This window comes from Coenobita brevimanus, chromosome 108, assembly GCF_032717465.1.
Source record: "Coenobita brevimanus isolate Jiangsu-jjx chromosome 108, ASM3271746v2, whole genome shotgun sequence".
Taxonomy (NCBI): Eukaryota; Metazoa; Arthropoda; class Malacostraca; order Decapoda; family Coenobitidae; genus Coenobita; species Coenobita brevimanus.
Window position 1 is genome coordinate 16,679,517 of NC_137061.1, and position 14,110 is coordinate 16,693,626.

The window sequence follows — 14,110 nt, forward strand, 5'->3', positions numbered from 1 at the left end:
CCTAACCAGTGGTCAGGGATGCACCCGTACACTGTCACCAATATAATGAAACAAACATCCCTCTACTCTCCCACTGCACCAAAAAGAGGATGGTGAACTGCAGGAGGGCATCTTCAGCCTGCAGTCCACTAGGTTCACATTCAGATGACACTGGGGCATCAACAACACCACCAATCCTACCAGCCAAAAGCTTAATAAACATGCTGAATATCCCTTTATGGACATACTCAGGCATATAATACTGAGAGAAGTGTTGACAGTCAAAAGGTTCAAACAACAGCTATATGAGATGAATTTCCCACATTTGGCATCAGTACAGCATACTGCCACTAAATGCTATAGCTAAATATATTCTCACTATATAACTTCCCTCTCAGCACAACCTTATATGAAGCTGCGAGTCATTTAGTATTGTTTGATGCCCACAATCTCCCGCATCATCCCCAGCGCCATATCCCTTGCATCAGCTGGGATCTGTCAATAGAGAGGTGTCATTAGCCTCTCTTATGGTTGTTGTTACTGTTATGAGACCAGGCTAATCTGGACAGGACTAGTCTGGCACTCCAAGATACCTGTTGTTGAAGTTATGTTGAAGAACTGTGTTGTGATGCATGAAGTGAGGGCTTAGGAGACATCTTGGGACCTAGATGACAGGGAATATTAAGGCCCCTGACCCATTAGCCATCTATCTATCCATTGCCAGACGCCTTAATCCCGTAATGGGTGGCCACAAACAAATCGCTGCCATGTCACCCTGTCCCCTGCCATTTCTCTACCCTGCTCCCATCTCATCCTTGGCCTCCCCCTCCCTCTCCCCCCCTTCACTTCACTCACATACACTCTCCTCATCAGTCTCTCATTCTCCATCCTCTCCACATGCTCAAACCACCTTAATGTGTTTCTCCTAACGCTTTTTATCACATCCACATCCACACCACAACGCTCCTTCACATCTTCATTTGTCAGCCTGTCTCTCCATGTGACTTCACATGCTCCTCTTTAATAACTCATTTCCATTGCTCTCACTCTTGACTTGTGTCCCTCCAACAAGGTCCAAGCTTCAATTCCATACGTTAGAGTTGGCATCATAATATTGTCATTCAGTAACTTTTTCACTTCCATGCTCACTTCTCTGTTTCGTATCACTGCTTTCAAAGAACCAACAACCTTTCTTCCTTGTTATACCCTCTGAAGCACTTCACCCTCTAAACTTCCATCCTTACTCATCACACTACCCAACTACTTAAACGCACTCACATTTTCAAATTTCCTCCTTATCCAACCTCGCTGTACATTCACTGACTTCTCACTAAGACCATAACTTTATTCTTCCCTACACTCATCTTTCGATTCCGTTTCTTACACACTCTCCCAAAATCATTCACCAAGCCTTGCAACTCCCCTGGTCTTCATTAACAACACAGTATCATCTGCAAACAACAGTACAGGGAGTTTCCACATACTGCCCACTCTCATTAGGGCTGCTCCAACATCCACTGCCCTACCTTGTATCTCTTTTATAACCCCATCCATATACGCATTGAACAGCCATGGAGATGTTGCAGTTAAAACCTGAAATTAGTCAGAGCTGGTTTAAACAAGTCAAAACCAATGTACTAGTGTACAACTAATATTACCTAAGCATAACTAGTTGCACTTAAGGATGTTGGGGAAAACCCAAAACGTCAAGATTAAAAAGGTTAAACCTAGCTTTAGCTGAACGTTTTACTCAAAACTAGTTTCAGCAACAGCTTTGGATGACGAAACTAGATGTACCAAATCACCACAATGAATAGAGGTAAAAACAAAGATATTTAAATATTGCAAACCTTTAATAACATACGTAAAAATAATATACACTGCCAGAATTCTTTACTTTATTAAAACCGATAATTACACCTTCAGTATACTAATACCTTTAAGTTTCACTGCAACGTCTCATGCTAAGTAAAAATATTATGTAGTCAAAAATACTGAGAAAAATAAACTGCATTATTTATTATTGCATGACATACTGTTGTGACACTTTGCATTACATAACAATTTACATTTCTTGCACTGGCATATGTTGGTTGCACAATGTTTTGTACGATTACATCTAAAGAAACCTTGACCTGTTCCCACACTTGACAAAGCAGCAGCACTTCTTAACGATATTTGTTTGCCTTCAGGAACATCAGTCAAGGTCAAGAATGACTGCTTACATTATCAAAGTCAGACCGACTGTACAATTTCATGAGAACACCGTCTTTAGTTCCTAATTTATACATTCCATCCTCACTTCTATTTATAACAACTGCAGTAACATTTCAAAGATTTCCTTTTCCCCTGTCAGCTTCTGGAATTAGTGCTAATACATTTTGTCCAATACTTGATGGAGGGTGAGAGGCATCAGATACTGTTTTCATTCTTCTTGCCTGCTTCTCCAAACTATTGCCTGCTATTTGGCGAACATGAGATATTCATGCTTCAGTATTACAGGTAGGACACACAACTTCTGAACCGAAGCCCTCCTCACCACTCTCAATTTCTATCCCACATATTACATGAATATTAGACCCACATTTTGCATAGGAATGAGCTCTACTTGTCTCTTTTTCACACACACAACACGAGATTACTTCAGATTTACTCTCAGATATTATGTTTATGTTAAATTCACCTGTACTCTGAAAATCATTAATAGTTCCACTTGCGGTTTCCTTATGCACGTTTGCAATGGTCTTCTCTAGATCCTCCTCACTATGTAAGTTTTTACTTAATTCTAATGGAAGACATGTTGTTGCCAGGCCAATCCTTGCTTCAACACCAAACATTGCTTTGTATGGGCTTTGATTTATACCAGAATGCTTGGCTCTGTTCTTCATAAATTGAACAAAACGCAGACCTTCGGACCACTTCATTGTATTATTGTTTTCATCCATCCACTCAACATATTTTCAATATCTTGATTTGCCCTTTCCACAGACCCATGACTCTGACTATGTCGTGGTTTTCCATGCACAATTTTCAACTCTGGCCACAAAGAAGCTAAGGACGTTATGACAGTGTTCACAAATTCTCTCCCGTCATCACTGTGCAAAATACATGGCGCTCCAAACATTAAAAAAATGTCAACAAGGTGATATGCAACTTCTTCGGCGCGTTTACACTGCAATGCATGAAGTATTAAAAGTTTTGTTAAATGATCTTGGTATACCATTATGAACTTATATTTTCCATCTGGTAGTGTCTGCGTGTCTATTAGGTCCACTCGACACCGACTATTCAGCTCGGAATGTAAGATAGGTTTGGAAACCAATCCTTTTTTTCTGTTTTGTTTTCTTGCTTGGGCACACTTCACACATAGACAAGAAGAGCATAATCATATCAGATGTAACATTTGCATATTTTCTAGCAATTTCACATTTCAGTCTGTCGACCACCATGACCGATAGCTAAATGAGATTTTTTAACCCATTGGATCCCAGGGGTGCTGGGCGAGGCATGACGCTGGGTGGGTACCAAGCGTACCGCCCTCCGCCTATCGGCTCATAGTCGCGAAGCTCATAGGTCCCTACCCGGGGGTTCCCTACTTTACAAAGACTTGAAAAATCCCAGTTCTGTCCAGTATTCCGGACACCGGGCTCCAATGGGTTAATTACCTCAAATATCTCAGGAGCAGGCAAGTAGTAACGAACTTCATCTTTGTTACTTTTAGCAATCAGTTTCTGAACACCACCAATTTCAATAACATCAAACTGCTTTAGTCTTCTGTACTGTAAAGTAGTTTTCTTCTCAGCAGTTTTCGTATCTTTCACCTCCTGGAGAAGTGAAGCATACTTGTCTTGAGTAAGTATGTTGTAGTGTGATGCTTTGCTTTTGTCCTACTTCAGTATGGTTCGTAAAAACTTCTCCTTCCACCCAGTTTCTGTTCCCGGTTCAGCAGGGTGGTCAGGTGAGCTGGAGGTTGCCTTTTTGTTGAGTATCTTGGCACTGGAGTCAGGAGCATAATGTTATCCTCCTGACAGCTCGTGATCAACTAACTGACGTCAAACAAGCCACCCCACACAACCACAGTGACTGAGTGACTGAGTCTGCCAACCACATGACCAAACCATGTGAGCCAAACATGACCCGACTGTTACTACTGTTAATGACAGCTACGCTGGTCGTCAAGTACCTTAAAAGGCATGACACTTTTTTTACACTACACCGAAGTGGATTAAATATACGATCAAGATACCGCTAATCTTATCATGTGGATAAGATAATTTATAGCACCTAGTTTTCACTGAGGTGTCTGGCAGGTAAATACCAGAACACCTAGTTCTCTCAGACAGAGCAGTTGTTGAAACTAGTTTTGACCTAAGTGTTTGGATAAAACTAGGTATAAAATCACTCCAGTCCTTCATTTCGTGTGTTAACCAGTCTCCTTTGGTGCAACTAGTTCTGCCTAGGTAATACTAGTTGTTAAGTACAACAAATGTGACTTCTGGTTCGTACTAGTTTAAACCAGTTCTGACTAATTTCGGTTTTTAACTGGAACAGAGGCATGACACATCCCTGTTTCAGTCCAACATTCAGATACAAAAATTCACACAGTTCACTATGCACATGCACTGCAGCCTTCGCACCATCATACATACTCTTCACAGCATTCAACAACTTCCCATTTACTCCAAACGTTCTTAATACTTCCCACAATCCTTGTCTATCCACCCTGCCATATGCTTTCTCCAAATCCATGAAAGCCGCATACAACTTCTTTCCCTTCTCTAGAAACTTTTCCACTAAAGATCTAAGAATGAATATCTGATCTACACAACCTCTTCCCTTCCTAAAGCCTCCCTGTTCTTCTCCAACTAATTTCTCTGTTCTTTCTCTAACTCTGTCTATAAGTATCCTACCATACACTTTTCCTATTATACTAAGAAGACAAATGCCCCTATGATTACCACACACTTCTTTTTCCCCTTTTCCTTTGTACAAGGGAATAATTATACCTGACTTCCAATCCTCCGGGACTCTACCTTCCTCCCAGGCCAATCTGCACATCTTCCACATCCATTCTACTACTATCTCTCCCCCATGCTTCAGCATTTCACCAAAGTCCATCAATTCCTGGGGCTTTCCTCATTTTGACTTTCTTCATCGTTTCCACAACTTCCATCCTACTGATTTCTTCCTCTCTTCTCACACCCCTCCTTCTCCCACCCATTCCCTTGCCACTTATACTTGCATTACCTTCATTCTCTATGTTCAACAATTCCTTAAAGTGTTCTCTCCATCTGCTCACTTTTTCTCCCTTCTCCACTAGTAATCTACCATTTTTATCTTTCATTCCCCGACTAGCTTCTTTAACATCATGTCTAACTCGCTTTACCTTTTTCCAGAACACTTTCTTACATTCCCACCACTCAAATTCCTTCCAACCTCCTCATCCACTCTTCTCTTACTCTCTCTTATTAATCTTTTTACCTCTCTCTTCCTCTCTACATATAACTCTCTCTTCAGTCTCTCAACTTCCCCCACATCCCTGTTTCTCATCCACTCACTATATGCTTTCTTCTTTTGTGCCACAGCCTGTCTCGCCTCTTCATTCCACCATGCTGTTCCTTGCACCCCCTATTGTCTTTTCACCCCACATACCACCTCACATGCCGCACAGATTTCTTCTGTGAATATCTTGCATACATCTTCCACATCCCAATCTGCTCCTAATCATATTTACCCAATCGCTCCTCCACTTCTCTTTTATATTCTGCCTTTTTTCCATCCTCTTGCAACCATTTCACCCTTGTTGTAAGAATTATTTCCTCCTGTCCTTCCCTTCTTCTATTCCTACACCTAATTTCAACCGTGACTTTCACCACCAAGTGGTGGTCAGAAAGTTCACTCCCCCAACCTCTATATGCTCTTGCATCCATTACACATCTTTCCATCCTGTTATCCACACACACATAATCAATCATTGTCTTCCATTCATTCAGTCCACAATCCACCCTTCTCATTGCTCATCACGTATACTTGTGGATCATTTTGTGTCTGAAGAGGGTATTGGCTATCACCAACCCCCTTGTGGCACAGATGTTCACTAGAGCACTGCTATTCTCATCTACTTCTGCAGGCACACCCCACTCACCAACTACTCCATCCACCTTCATATTCTCTATTTTCCAGTCATATCTCCAATCAAAACACTCTCTCATTCCCTTCAAACTTTTCCATGTACGCTTCCACATTTGTCCAGAACTCTTCTTTCACTCTGTTTGCACAATCTTGCACTGGCGCATACACATACACAATCACCAACATTTTAAGTCCAACTTTCAATCTTACCCACATTATTCTTGAGCCAACTGATCCATACTCTCTTATATTCTCGTTCCATCTCTTGCACACAACAATAAACACTCCTCCTTTTGTCCTCTCATTCTCATCCACTCCTGCGCATATACCCCATCCATACTCCCATTCTCTCACACTCTCACCTCTCCATTTAGTTTCAGTTAATCCACATACATCCACTTTTGCACCCTCAAGCACCTGGACAATCTCTCTCTCTTTCACCTCATCATTTGCACCCCTTACATTCCACGTCGCAATCTGTACCATGTCCTTTGTTCGGTCCTTAGTCGTCACCTGTTGGTCAGTCGTGGTCTGAGGCTTCTTGTTCATATTTTTAGTTAGTTGTTTTATGGGGAGAGGCACTTATCCTCCGCCAACCCACTTGTTGTCACGTAGGGAACACGTGTTGGTTGTAAATGATTTCCTGGTTTACAGGAAATCATTTGGCTTGCCACTCATCGCTACACTAAGTGGGTGGATGAAGGGCGCCCCAACCTACCTATCAGCCATACTGGCACAATATCCTTCCATCCACTTTCGATCAAATGCTGTTATTAATAATTACCTGATATTAAGTTATCTATTCAGTGTGCACAAGAGACAAATCTTCCAAAACAGCTTAATGGTATGTACTTTATTACAATACTAAAAAGCATTCACTACTTCTTGATAAGCCTTTAGTTTGTTTTCCATGTCCCATTTGGGCCTGGGTTCTGGTGTTCGTACCATCAACATCCCCATCCTGGGCCTTGCATGCGGTGAGTAAATGTTTTGTGATGTGTGTGTCGGGGGCTGCATTGAAGTGTGGGCATAGTCAATTATTTGCAAGTTTTATTTTGTGGTAGATGGGGGAGCTCACCATCCACTCACTCGATTTAGTGCTGCTCTCGGGTGGCTGCTCCTTTCTTTCTTTCTTCTTTCCTTCCTTCCTCTTATGTCCATCATTCCTTCTTTCTTTCCTCTTCGTCTTTCCTTCTTTCTTTCCTCTTCGTCTTTCCTTCTTTCTTTCCTCTTCGTCTTTCCTTCTTTCTTTCCTCTTCCTTCGGTCTGCAGGTGACTCTACACTGAGTGACAAGCTAAATGGTTTCTCGTACACCAGGAAATCATTTACTATGCTGGGTGGTAACCATATACTGTACAGTAACCAAATTATGGCGCCTGGTGGTTTAGTGGGTAATTAAGGTACTCCAATCGGATTGAGCTTGTGCAAATTTATATCCAAGGGATGGTTGGGGTTTATTGCTCACGTAATGCCAATCAGGGATGAGTGAGGCTGGTCACCCTCATCTTAAATGTCAGGATCAACTTGCCTAGCCCCAGGCTCCTACGATCCTCATGGGGCAATACAGGACTGGATAATGGATGGATGGATGTATTTTGTGTTGGTACAAAAGCAGGGAAGGTGCTGGCCACATTGTAATATGGAATTTTTTTTTTCCTTTTTATTCATTGGCACCTCCTTTAATACTTAAAAAAAAAAAAAAAATCTGGTAGAAAAAGTATACAAATTATATGGCCAGCAATGAATAACACAAGTGAAATGGAGGTTCTTGAATGTCTGTTACCATTTACAGAGTAAGAATGTACAGTACTGTGAGGAATCTAATAAACAACACCATATCACCTGCATTACGCACCCAGTGCAAGGATAAGTTTTTGAATGTCTTAGCAAATGTAGTACCTCTCATGGAATGAACTCAAACTGCAGCATCCTATCCACTGTACCACCAGGCTCCTGCAATGAAAACCACTTTAAAAACTCACCATGTGGCCAGCATTAAGCACCCAATAGAAGGTAAAGTTTTTGAAGGCCTTAGCAAATGCTCCAGTGTCCCTTGTGGATTCTTCTAAAGGGTGGCGGACAGCGCTGATCCAGTGGCTTGTGCCTGCCCAGTGGAGGTTTTCCACCCATTTTTGTGCACCTGCACAAGTAAAATAATAACAATAAATCATAATCATTGTCATCATGATCATCGTCCTCGCCAATGCCTTGTTCTTCCTGTGAACCCTCAGACAGGGGCTGGTCATGAAAGAGCTGCCTCAAGCCACTTTGTCCGCACATAGGCTACCTCCTTAACTCTCAAACACTCCTTTCCCTCAATTGTATCTCCCTTATAAACAGCTATGTGGGTGTAATTCTTCCAAAAATATGAGCAAAATCTTTATCTAAAATGCCTCCAAAATTCTTTGCTTCATCTCAGCCAAAGAACACAAATACAATTATCTAACTATTTAATGTGAGATTTCTGAGACAAATATAATATTATGGTGGAAGCAAATATAAAACAGTTAGGGATTAATGAAGATGGTTACACATTAACTTGGGACTCTCACAGACAAGTACATAATACTGGAATGATTAATGCTCATTGTTTTTAAACTATTAATAAGAACATGTTCTGAACTTAATAATCTGCTGATAGGAAGACAGACAGGCAGGCAGATGGACACAGAGAAAGACAGAAATAGAATGACAATCAGATAAACAGATAGATAGGTAGGTATATTGACAAACAGGCAGACATATCATAGAGGCCATCCTGACCTGGAGTACTGACAATAAATAATGAGACAGACAGACATACATAGATAGAGAAACATGATATAGATATAGATAGATGTACAAACAGACACACACAGATAGAAATAGATAGAGGGAGTCATGCTTACCTGGAGTACAAACAATCAAATCCAGCTGTCCATTGTAAACAACCACCTTCATTGTTGATGTGTTCAGCAACAATTCCACTGTAAATGCAGAGTATTATGTCAGGCACAATATATCATCATCATCATCACGAACCATTTTCAGTGTTTATATATTCAGCATGAACTCCGCTGGCAACAGGAAAATTTTAAGTTAAGTACAGTACATTGACATCATCATCATCATCATCATCATCCAGAGCTCTTTTCCCACCTGAAGATGGAATGAGGTAGGGTATAGAAAAAAAAAATCAAGAACTATCAAAAGTGTGCCAATTAAATGAGCCACACTCCCATTCACTCATCATTCAAGCCCCTGGAATCTTAAAATCTACACAAATGCAATATCCTTGGAGAGGGCCTCAAAACCCAACTTGCTCTGTCTGTCCAAAGTCTGCATAATCAGATGGTGAAGCTGCCCAGTGATATCAGTGTCTCTGCATGAAGGCACCCCTCTGAAGCAATTTCACCATTCTTGATTGACATAACATCCTTAGATAAGAACTAAAAAAAACAGCTTGCTTTGGCCTCCCCAGGTGACATTATACAAGTGGTGTAACATGGTGGGAAGGCAGCCTGACAGTGGAGAACAAGGTGATTTGGATGCAATATTTATGTCCACATCCTATAGCACTAAAAGGTTTGGCTACAAATGGATTGGCAGACAAAACCAGATGCTTTGACAGATGGACAGAGATACATAGGCAGACAAAAAGATACCTAGAGAGATATATAGATAGATACATGTACATACAGACAGATAAAAAATAATTCACAAGTATGTGTGATAATGAGTACGTTTAAGTACTTGGGTAGTGTGATGAGTAAGGATGGAGGTTTGGAGGGCGAAGTGCTTGAAAGGGTACAGCAGGGAAGAAAGGTTGCTGGTTCTTTGAAAGCAGTGATAAGAAACAGGGAAGTGAGCATGGAAGTGAAAAAGTTACTACATGACAGTATTGTGATACCAACTCTAACGTACGGAAGTGAAGCTTGGACGTTGTTGGAAGGACACAAGTCAAGAGTGAGAGCCGTGGAAATGAGTTATTTAAGAGGAGCCTGTGGAGTCACATGGAGAGACAGGCTGACGAATGAGGATATAAAGGAGCGTTGTGGCGTTGATGTGGATGTGATAGGAAGCGTTATGAGGAACACACTGAGGTGGTTTGGCCATGTGGAGAGGATGGAGGGTCAAAGACTGACGAAGAGAGTGTATGTGAGTGAGGTGGAGGGGGAAAGAGGGAGTGGGAGGCCGAGGATGAGGTGGAGAGATGGGGTGGAGAGGTATATGAGAGAGGGGGGTGTGAGTTGGGAGCAGGGGAGTGAAATGGCGGGGGACAGGGCGACTTGGAGGCGATTTGTTTGTGGCCACCCCAAACGGGATTGAGGCGTCTGGCAATAGATAGATAGAAGTTCAACTCCTTAGGAAAACTGAAGGTGGAACAGATGCAAGCTCGATATTCCACCTTTCATTTCTCCCAGCAAGTTATACTTCATAAAACAATCTCACCATTCTTTACAGCAGACGACGTAATATCCTCAGACAAAGCATCAAAAACCATGATGCTCTGTCCTCCCAAGTGACATTCTTCGGGACAACCTTGGGCTTGTCTCGTATCGGTCCGTTCATCAGCCTGTCCAGCGGGTCAGTGTGTTCCAAAACATGACGGTTGTACAGCGACTCTGGAATGGTCAGAGTAGGGGGGATTAGGGGTAGATACGAGAATATTAGGGAAGGGTTGCCCATGATCTACAAATATTACTGAAGTATTGACCAGATAATTTTTCAGTGTTATGAGGAGTGGCTGAGGTTTACATATGTTGCACTGTCACTCACACAAGAGGCTGGTCATCACTCTCTTAAATGTCAGGATTGAGCAGCCTAGCCCCAGGCCCTTACACTCCTGTTTATATGAGGTAAAATAGGATTGATGAAGTTGCCCATTACAGGATCCAGGAGTATTACTGAAGTACTGCCCATACGACTTTGCAGTAATGTGAGCTTACTGCACTCCTATTCTTTCAGTCAACTAACATTTGGTATCTTCATATATTTTTAAGCTACTGTACCAAGAATGAGATGATGTGAACTGACATGATAATGTCCCTACGAGTTTAGTTGGTATGTCAAACGTGGGTTGGTATCATTTATGTGGGAAAAGATAAGTCAGGAAAAGGTGCATTCTGTACATGAGAAGCTCTGTGGAGTAAATCTGAATTTGCCAGACTTGATAAACCAAAAAATGAAGGTTACACAATGAATATTTTTACTCAAGGTGCCTTTGGAGTTTCTCCACTGAACAGCACCATAAAAACATAGGTTTCCTGCAGTGTTGGACTGGATGACTCTGTCTCTGGCTGTGGATGGATCCCTTGCTCATTCATGGTTCATCTAACAGTTTCACTGACTGTCACACCAACTCCAGCATCAACGATCATACATACACACATAAAATGTGCATATATATAAGTGTGGTATTACATTTATGAAGGAATAAGGAAGCAGTTGGTAACACTGCGGGGTAGTGTGGCAACACTGTAACGGAAGGTGGAAGTTTGAACGGCATCACAATAAAGGGCCCACGCGGCGAGTTGTCTCCCAGCTTCTCGTGTGTATATATATATATATAAACCTACAAACAACACCACATGGTGTCAGGAGTGGTGACTGCAGCTTGGACCAGTGACTGATGCCATAAATCGGACTGACAGGTTCGGAGAGCAGCGAAAAGTATACGGGAATAGTAACCAGCCCAGGGCTCTTTTCAGTTTCGCCAAGTCGCCATGGCTCAAGCATTCATCAAGCCACCCGACCCCCTGGAATTTTACAGAGGCAATCCTGCTCACTCCTGGGAGAAATGGAAGCTGAAGTTTGAAATATATCTACAAGCAACAGGGTCTAACAAGAAGCCAGGTGAGCAGAAAATTGGCCTCCTCCTGAATCATATTGGTGATCAAGGTGTAGACGTGCACGCTAACTTTGTGTTCCTGTCAAAAGACGAGGTGAAATAGGAGGCAGTTATTAAGAAGTATGATGAATATTTTACCAAGAGAGACCCACAACTGATGCTGAGAGAAAAATTTTGGTTGCACTTAAAAAAAGAGACCCTGAGCAAAATTTTGATTCTTGGGTAAATACAGTTCGAGAGCTAGCTAATGAGTCCAAATTCCCTTCTACCTTTCTGGAGCAAGCAATAAAGGATAAAATCACATTTTCCTGCATAGATGACCAAGCTAAGCTCAAACTATATGATGAAGGTGCTTCTTTCATTACAAAAAGCAATGCAGATACTGTCTCTAAGGGAAGCCACAAGAAGAGAACTACAAGAGTCAAAGACAGCTGAAATTGAGTTTGTGCAACGCCGCCAGCTTCACACAGGCCCGGGCCTGACAGTGAAGGAGCCTACACAGGAAAGACCGCTAGTACGACAGGGAAGGAGATGCTACTACTGTAACCTAAGTCACACATTTGGTAAGAAAAATTGCCCTGCTGCTGACCAAAAGTGTAGAAAATGCCACAGAATTGGGCATTTTGCTGTAGTGTGCCATCGAGGGAGAACAAGAGTTTGTGAAGTAGAAGAGTTCGAACAAGAATTCCAAGAAGAGCAACAGAAGTCTCGGGACAATTCCGAGTTTATAGGAGGAGTGATACTGGCTGGTTCTGTTCAGACTACTGCATCTGTACAAAAGGTGGGGAGAGACTTAGGTTGGTTTATTAAATTACAAGCTGCAAATGAGAAAGGAGAATTAGTGTGGTGTATTGATACAGGTGCACAAGTATCAGTAATGCCAGAAAATGTTTACAAAAACTCCTTTGGTACGCTAATGAAGTCTGATAAAGAACTTGTTGGAGCTGGAGATACGCGGTTAGAAACTGTTGGATGTGTTGACCTACAATTAACTCATGATCAAAATGTAATTCAGGAAAGAGTGTATGTGGTGAGAGGAGCAACAAAGCTACTGCTTGGAGTCCCAGCAATACAAAATCTGGGCCTTTTGCATGAAATTCCAGGCACCTATAGTATTCGGGTTGTTAGCTATGACAAGGTAACCCTGCGTACTAAAGATGATATAATTCAGTCTTATCCAAAGCTGTTCAGTGGTCTGGGAAAGTTAAAAGGAGAATACTCAATAGTCTTGAAAGAAAATGCAGCCTCATTTTGTCTCAGTGCCCCTAGGAGAGTTCCCCTGCCTTTACTCAAAAAAGTAGAGAAAGAGTTAGAGAGGCTGGTCAATTCAGATGTTATTGAACCTGTTGATGAACCTACCGACTGGTGTGCTCCCATTGTAGTTGTGCCAAAGCCTTCTGGTGATATACGCCTGTGCGTAAATCTGACCAAATTAAACCAAGCTGTGAAAAGGGAAATTTACACAATGCCTACAGTAGAAAGCACACTTGGATCAATTGCAGGTGGTGTAATGTATTCCAAAATTGATGCTAATTAGGTTTTCATCAAATAATGTTGGATCCAAAGAGCTGTAAGTTGACAACTTTTATCATTCCATTCGGGAGATACATGTTCAAGAGACTCCCTTATGGAATTACATCTGCACCTGAATACTACCAGAAACGCATGAAACAGCTTCTGACTGGGTTGCTGGAGTTACGTGCCACATGGATGACATTCTGATAATGGGTCGGAGTGAAGCTGAACATAATGAACGTCTGAAAACTGTGCTTGAGAGGCTGCAAGAAGAAGGTATGACACTGAACAGTCGGAGTGAAGCTGAACATAATGAACGTCTGAAAACTGTGCTTGAGAGGCTACAAGAAGAAGATATGACACTGAACAGAGATAGATGTGTATTCTTTGCTTCAAAGGTCGAGTATTTGGGTCAGATAATTGATGGTGGAAAAATCCAAAAGGACCCAGTGAAAGTCAGAGCAATTGTAGAGTATCCTGAACCTCAAGACACAGCAGGGCTAAGGCGGTTCTTAGGAATGGCCAACCAGCTCATGAAGTTTTCTCCAAATCTAGCTGAGCGGACTAAACCATTACGGGACTTGCTGAAGAAGAACACAGTCTGGTGCTGGGGGCCGCCGCAGAAGGTCGCCTTTCAGGAAGTCAAGGAAGAT

General features: G+C 41.9%; 1 protein-coding gene across 1 annotated transcript; it reads right to left on the reverse strand.

The window, feature by feature from the left end:
* Positions 1-405: 405 nt before the first annotated feature.
* LOC145417029 (retinoid-inducible serine carboxypeptidase-like) lies at positions 406-10,595 on the reverse strand. Its single transcript, XM_080285869.1, has 4 exons — positions 10,544-10,595; positions 9,001-9,078; positions 8,095-8,252; positions 406-474 (listed from the first exon to the last, which is right to left on the reverse strand). Exons 1-4 carry the CDS (start codon positions 10,593-10,595, stop codon positions 406-408), a joined length of 357 nt encoding a protein of 118 aa, XP_080141995.1.
* Between the last annotated feature and the right edge of the window lie 3,515 nt (positions 10,596-14,110).

Bases quoted from the DNA above. Each gene is read 5' to 3' on its own strand.
- LOC145417029 (XM_080285869.1), bottom strand. From the start codon at position 10,595: ATGGTTTTTGATGCTTTGTCTGAGGATATTACGTCGTCTGCTGTAAAG. The intron at 9,079-10,543 runs GTGAGATTGTTT...CTGCATTTACAG, and splicing joins GTCGTCTGCTGTAAAGAATG to TGGAATTGTTGCTGAACACA. The intron at 8,253-9,000 runs GTAAGCATGACT...TTACTTGTGCAG, and splicing joins TTTGATTGTTTGTACTCCAG to GTGCACAAAAATGGGTGGAA.